Source organism: Sphaeroforma arctica, assembly GCF_001186125.1.
Source record: "Sphaeroforma arctica JP610 unplaced genomic scaffold supercont1.223, whole genome shotgun sequence".
Taxonomy (NCBI): domain Eukaryota; class Ichthyosporea; order Ichthyophonida; genus Sphaeroforma; species Sphaeroforma arctica.
In genome coordinates this window covers 1-6,823 of record NW_014040335.1, presented here as the reverse complement: position 1 = coordinate 6,823, position 6,823 = coordinate 1, and the positions used below count along the sequence as shown (strand labels likewise).

At 49.1% G+C, this 6,823-nt stretch overlaps 1 protein-coding gene across 1 annotated transcript in view; it reads left to right on the top strand.

Annotated features, from left to right (window-relative positions):
- SARC_04118 (hypothetical protein) overlaps positions 1-5,744 on the top strand; it is a gene marked incomplete at its 5' end in the record, with an annotated part of 6,267 nt that extends 523 nt beyond the window's left edge. Inside the window, 3 exons of the mRNA XM_014302045.1 lie at positions 294-2,604; positions 2,996-4,340; positions 4,766-5,744. Of these exons, the coding sequence (XP_014157520.1) occupies positions 294-2,604; positions 2,996-4,340; positions 4,766-5,684 (4,575 nt within the window). The 3' untranslated portion in view covers positions 5,685-5,744. The remainder of the gene's footprint in view (positions 1-293; positions 2,605-2,995; positions 4,341-4,765) is intronic.
- Positions 5,745-6,823: the final 1,079 nt, after the last annotated feature.

Sequence of the window (6,823 nt, the reverse complement as noted above, 5' to 3'; positions counted from 1 at the left end):
TATGATGTGAATTGTACATGTACGTGTGTGTGCGTGTTTGTATCTATATATATATATATGTATGTACGCATATATATATATATATATATATGCATGTGTATGTGCTTTCAACTGGCCTGTAAATGGGTGTATGTGCACTTGCACATACTATTGTATACCAATACACACACACGAGTGTAAACGCATATATATATATATGTGTGTGTGTGTGTGTGTACGTATATGCTTGGATGGGTTAAGCTTTGAATGAGCCTAGCTTTATGCTTACGTGGAGTATGATCTTTTCTCTCCAGATCAACGATGGAGATAAGTGGATCCACGCATCTGAAACGTCGGGAGGAGTCAACCTTGCTGAGATTGACGCTGAGTCAGTGTGGCGTGATGATGTACTAAATGGATTTCAACCAGCTCTCAATTCTACCGAAAAGCTCGACCAATGGGTGCAGCATCATACAGAACAGTATGGGAGCTTCATGAACTTAGTGAGCTCTGACTACTCCCAGGTCTATCGTGCCACAAATGTGACCTACACCAACATGTACCATACCCCGGTCTCAGAGAACACTAATATTATACGACCTGAAGTGCCAAGATGGGACAGCGATTATATATTCTCGAGTCCTTCACCCTACTATGATCTGGCTAAGCTGCAAAGAAACCGTGCTGTCAAATTAAATGATACATCTGTGCCCAGCCCCGATGGTCTCCAGAATGGTGTCAATAATCTCCGACTTGTAGTCCGCTTCGACACAGGAGAAGTTGGTACTGGGCTGGACGAGGAAGCCTTCTACTTTTTCCCCGGAGCTTTCAGCGTCGATACGCATGAATTTGAGAGCGCTTGGAAGTCTACTCTACACTCTAACGGACAGTTCGAATACGACATGGCCGCCGTGCCTGAAGTATATCATCATATCATGCCTAATCTCAACAACGGCACATCTGGAGCCGCTCCGTTGTGCCCTGGAGGTCCATTTCATGAGAACATGTACTACCATGGGCTACCCGAGTCTGAGGCTGGGTTTGTGGACGATGGAATCATTCGAAACAATTACACAGTGCCCTTCATCCGTGCCGATGGGAGCCACCCTATGGACGTTCCAGTGCTCAACGAAAAGTACGTATTCGATCCCATCACCAATCAGTTGAAGATTGACTGGGCTATTGACCCCGCCAACTTCGGTACGTACACGCTAAATGGGCGTATTCGCGCACTCGTAGAAGGCGAAGATTCCGGTCAAGAGGATATCTGGTACGACGTTGATGTGGAGTACTTCTCCGTCCGCGTTGGGGACGTGGTGGCTGCGCTCGACATGGAGGTGCTCGCTGCCACACCACCAGTGTACCGAACCCACGTGTCGCAGAGCGCAACTGGACAGTACATGACTGGTGCCACCTATGACTATACCAATACTGATTCGATCCAATGTGCGGCCGGCAGTTTGCGCGACGAACTCTTTGGCCCATGGAAGGCAAATGTGAATCATTACTTCATCGAAGTGGCTGACGGATACCGGTACGAGCTACTCGCGCCCGTCGAGGGTCAGGCAATCCAGTACACCTCGCCGTTTGCAGCCAGCTTAGGCGTCAAAGATATGTACGAGCAAGTGGCCATCAATTCCGCTACTCAGATTGGGCCCGCTAGCGTAGTCTTCTCGTCCATGAATGCCGACGCGGATCAGATTGTGCCTTCGCTGGAGGATTCCCTGGCGGCACAATCCCGTAGCGTCAGCTCCTTACTAGTGGCCCGGAAGGTGCACGCAAACACTGGAGTGCCTGTGGACAGTACACAGCTGCTATTCACTGACCGGGAATTTTTGGAGTTGGCGGATGCATGTGGAGGTATTCTCTATATCCCCAGCAGCGCCAGCGAGACGTGTGATACCCCCGTCGACCACTGCATGAAGAACACCATCAGTGGACTTCAGGCCTCGCCCGAGGCCTACAAGCCATTCGGCAAGGTCGAGCTCGCCGGCGGCTATGAGAACAAATGGGGTGAGGTGCACGCTCGCGCAGAGATGGATGACAAAACTGGCAAGCTGGTTCTGCACCACCCTCGACACCTGGGCCGATTCGACGACAAGGTCCTCAACGCTGATGGCACAATTAAGTTCACGATCCCCTCACATGTAATCAACATGAAGGCGGTGGTGGACGGTGTGCGTATCGAAGAACCAGTGCTCTCCATCGCAGCCCCCAGACAGCTTGAATTCATTCGGCATGCGGATGGCCAGAAGGACGACCAGGCCTACGTCCTGTTTACTGTCCAGAATACGGGCAAGGCTGATGGAGTGGTAGATGTAAAGCTCACGTGTGACACCTTGTATCCCGCGCAGGTGGTTGTCCACTCTGAGCACATGACCGACATGATCAAACCGGGAGCCTCGGTCGAGTTCGGCTTCAATTTGCGTCTTGCGAAGCCGGTTGGTAGAAACATCAACAAGTGGGATATGGATGCGCTTAACTGTCAGTTCGAGGGCACTGTCCGGTCCAAGCCTCTCTGGGTACAGGATGGCAAGGTCGTTACCGAGACTCTTGCGCTTAAGGTCACAGACAGTCATCTCTATTCCGCCTCCGAAGAAGCCACTGAAGGCCTATGCAAATACAGTATGTGCCCACTGTGCATTGCAAACTTCGAACGGTCAATGCGCCCTCCGAATACCAAATACCATGCCGTGCCTCCTTACATGCTGTGCTGCCTTTCGTGTCGGGCCGTGCTGCCTTTCATGTCATGCTCCATTTTATGCCGTGTTATTTTGTAATGTTCTGTTACCGTCTAGCAACATACCATTCGCTTCCTCATGCTATAATTGCCATAGTGTGCTAATACCCACATGAAATACCCACAGTGTGTTGTGTGTTAGAAATGTTAGAAAAGTGTTAGAAACTATAAGCACCAACCTCAAAAATCGATAAGCTCCAACCTCGTCTCTTCGCACCAACCTCGTCTCCTCGCATGCTCACAAAGTATTCCCCGACACCTGAAACCCCGATACAGTGGTGGCGCCCACCGACGACATTGTACACGCCGAGATAGTCAGCCTGTCCGCTCCCTCTGGCACCATGTACGCCGATGGACTTCGCACAACGCCCAAAACTCTGTCGTGGAACACTGACGGCAACACCACCGAGGTGCTGATAGGAGATCCCGTATCACCTCATGCCCTTTCATACCACGGATACAGCCGCTCCGATTGGAAAACCCTCGGAGGCTATTACTCCACATTCTATTGGGCTGACCCTTGGAACCAGCACCTGGACTTTGCAGGCGTGGATGAGATGTACATGGGCAAGGTGCTGGCCGATGGGGTGGTAATGATCTCCATTGACGCCGATGCCGATGGCCACAGCGCCACTGACACCGACGGCGGTTTGGAGGTGATTAAGGTCGAGCAGCACTGCGATGCCGTGGACAACCGGGACGGTGCAGAGGATGGCCTGAAATTCGGAGTGATTGAGGTGGTGTGGAATACACGCGACAGCCGCATGGACGCCGTGCCACAGCTGTCTCTGGGCAAAGGCTCGCGCCAGGCGCTGAACTTCCAACTGGTGCACATGGGTGCGTACTCTCCTGGAGCTCCGCCGGGTCAGGACAACGACCTGAGCCGCTACGATCTAAAGGGCAAGAAGTGCTACATCACCATCAAGGCCAAGTCTGGCGACACCATGTGTAATCACTGGTCTGTGCGCGAAGTCATCAGCTTCGATCCGTTTGGCCTCAAAACCAAAGGCACATCCAAGGTGAACGTTTCTGCGGTGACCCTCAGCGCCACGCTCAACGGAATCAGCGAATCCGAAGACATGACACCCGATGCCGCGATGTCCGCGTCCGAGATGCTGACGCACACGCTCGCCAGCAGTGCTGTGAACAACGGCGCACTCTACTGGAACCAACTGTCGCAGTCCCGCCCCTGCCCCGACCACGTGGTGGGCTGTGCGAGTGAGTGCTCAGTGCTGAGCGATGAGTGCGCCCAGTGTGAGCCTGGGTTTGCTGCCGTTGTCCCGGGGCGGTGCCAGAAGTGCGAGGCCACCTACGGTATGGGGTGTACGACATGCGACGCGCACATATGCACATCGTGGAAGAACTGTGTGCTCGACTCCGGGTTCTGCCGCGAGAATCTGGTTCACCGATACGCGGTCAAGGACAGACACGGCAACAGCATCAACGAGGTGCTCAGCGACGGCGACATATTTACCTGTGCCCCCGTGGACGCCATCAACACCGGGATACGCTTCAATAGCACATCAGTCTCACCCACATCTACATGGGGCACCCGCAAGCAGAACACCCACTTCCGCAAGAACGGTGGCCGCTTCAACGGATTCGCCGACTATCTCTCTGGGTACGTGCACACGATAACATGCAGGTCAAACTGAAGCACACCATACTGCATCACACAACTCTGCAACACGCTGCGTTTGAATAATCAAGAACTATAGACTTTTTTATATAGTCGTCACACTGAAGCACACCACATTGCATCACACAACTCGATTACTCGAATGAAAAAACGGCAACATCTCTATAGCCTTTATTACTCGAATTTATATAGTCGCACACTGAAGTACACCACATTGCATCACACGTCGCCACACTGAAGCACACCACACTGTTCAAGTATAGGCTTTTTATGTAGTGTTTTTCTAACGACCATACCTTTGTAGCTTTTGTAGCCTTCTTTCTTTGTGTCGGCCTGCCAATCTCCTACTAGCATACCCCTAAAATTCATATCTTGGTGTACTCATCTGCCAACTACTCCCCAAACAGAGTCGTCGGTCCTGCCCACGGCAACCGCAAACTAGATTGGAACGCATATGTGATGCGTGATAATCAGTACGTCGACACCCCATGGGCCATTATGGATGCATACACAATTCCAACATTTTGGGGTATTACTATCTACCCAAACTACCCGAACTGGATCAGTCCCCAGAAGAATCAGTATGCCGACAAGCCCCGCACCTGGATGGCCGGACGAATTGCCGCCGAGGCATTCTTCAATGGACGCGTAGACTACGGTCTGGTGGACACTGCAGATCCAGTGTACGCCACTAACAACTACCTGGATGTCTCCCTGGGCGAGGTAGTGGTGCTCGACAAGGTCCAGTCAAGCGGTCTCAACATCCGAATGCAGGCGGCCGAGTGGGCGTACACTCCCAACACTGTCCACCGTGACCAGCACGTGTGCCGCAAAGCCTCGGACTTCACAACCTTCACCCAGAACGTCGACAACAAGCTCCTGTCACTCCCCGAGAAGTACGCCCAGGTCCACGCACTCAACAAGTGCGCCTACTGCCCCAACAACCAGCAGATGAAGATGGGTATGGCGAGAGGCAGGCCATACGCATCTTCAACGGTAACACTCCACCATATGCCTCAAGATTGCGTGCAGGAGGACGTCGAGGGAATGATGGCGCAGGGTTCTAATTTTGGCTCCAAAAATGCGGGCAGCATTGACGAGTGCATCGCCGAGTACGGCGTCACCCAGCCCTTCGGGTCCACGTTGCGCCTAGACTACGCCAACATCAATCCAGACTACTACCTCAACGACATCGAGTATTGGGGTCTACCCTGGGAAGGCACAGGTTTAGGCAGAAACACACTCCCAGCGGGTGCGAAGGAGACTATTTATTTCGAAAAGTTGCTAAAACCCTTCTGTGACTTGGTGATGCTCGAGGTGCTTTAAGCGCCAGACGCATACGGCGCCGACGTTGATGTAGTCCGCAAAATTGTAGTCTGATACGTACACGGTTGCGATCGAGCTACATCGGGGTGGTATATTGCGTCCTCTGGGTCTGCCAGACAACAATCTCATATCGAGAGATCGAAGGATTCTAGAGTGACAGTATAAACCCCCAACCAGAGCAGCTGCGCCAAGATATCGCTAGGGTGGATGAAGTTGTAGTGACGGCTACTGTGTAGCATCTCTATAGCCTAATAAAAGTCACATATATTATCCTTTTGTAAATCATCATTTTGTAAATCATTTTGTAAATCATCATTAGTTCATCATTTTACAAATTCTGCAGAGTCGTTCTTAATGCTTGTCAGACATAAATCTATGTTGTACATCAAATAGTCTTGATAAATCTATCAAGGAGTCGTGAGCTTTACCTATTATCCATCCATCCATCCATCCATACTTCCATACACTACATACTACACTACATACATACATACATACATACATACAAACATACATACATACATACATACATACACACATGCATAAATACATACACAAATAAATATATCCACAAATACATATATATATAAATACATACATACATACATACATAAATAAATACATACAAACATACATAAACACATACATACATACATACATACAAACAAACATACATACATACATACATACATACATACATATGTACATGCATAAATACATATATACATACATACATACATATATATATACATACATACATACATACATACATACATACATACATACATACATACATACTTACATACATATATATTTACTTACATAAATACATAAATACATACATACATACATATATACATACATACATATGTACATAAATACATGCATGCATGCATATTTATGTACATATGTATGTATGTATGTATGTATGTATGTATGTATGTATGTATGTATGTATGTATGTATGTATATATATATGTATGTAAGTATGTATGTATGTATGTATAGTATGTATGTATCGTGTGACAAAATGCACAATTGTAGCATTACTTGGGCCCACACACACATATAAACTAAATATATATATGTGTGTGTGTATGTGTGTGTGTGTGTGTGTGTGTGTGTGTGTGTGTGTGTAG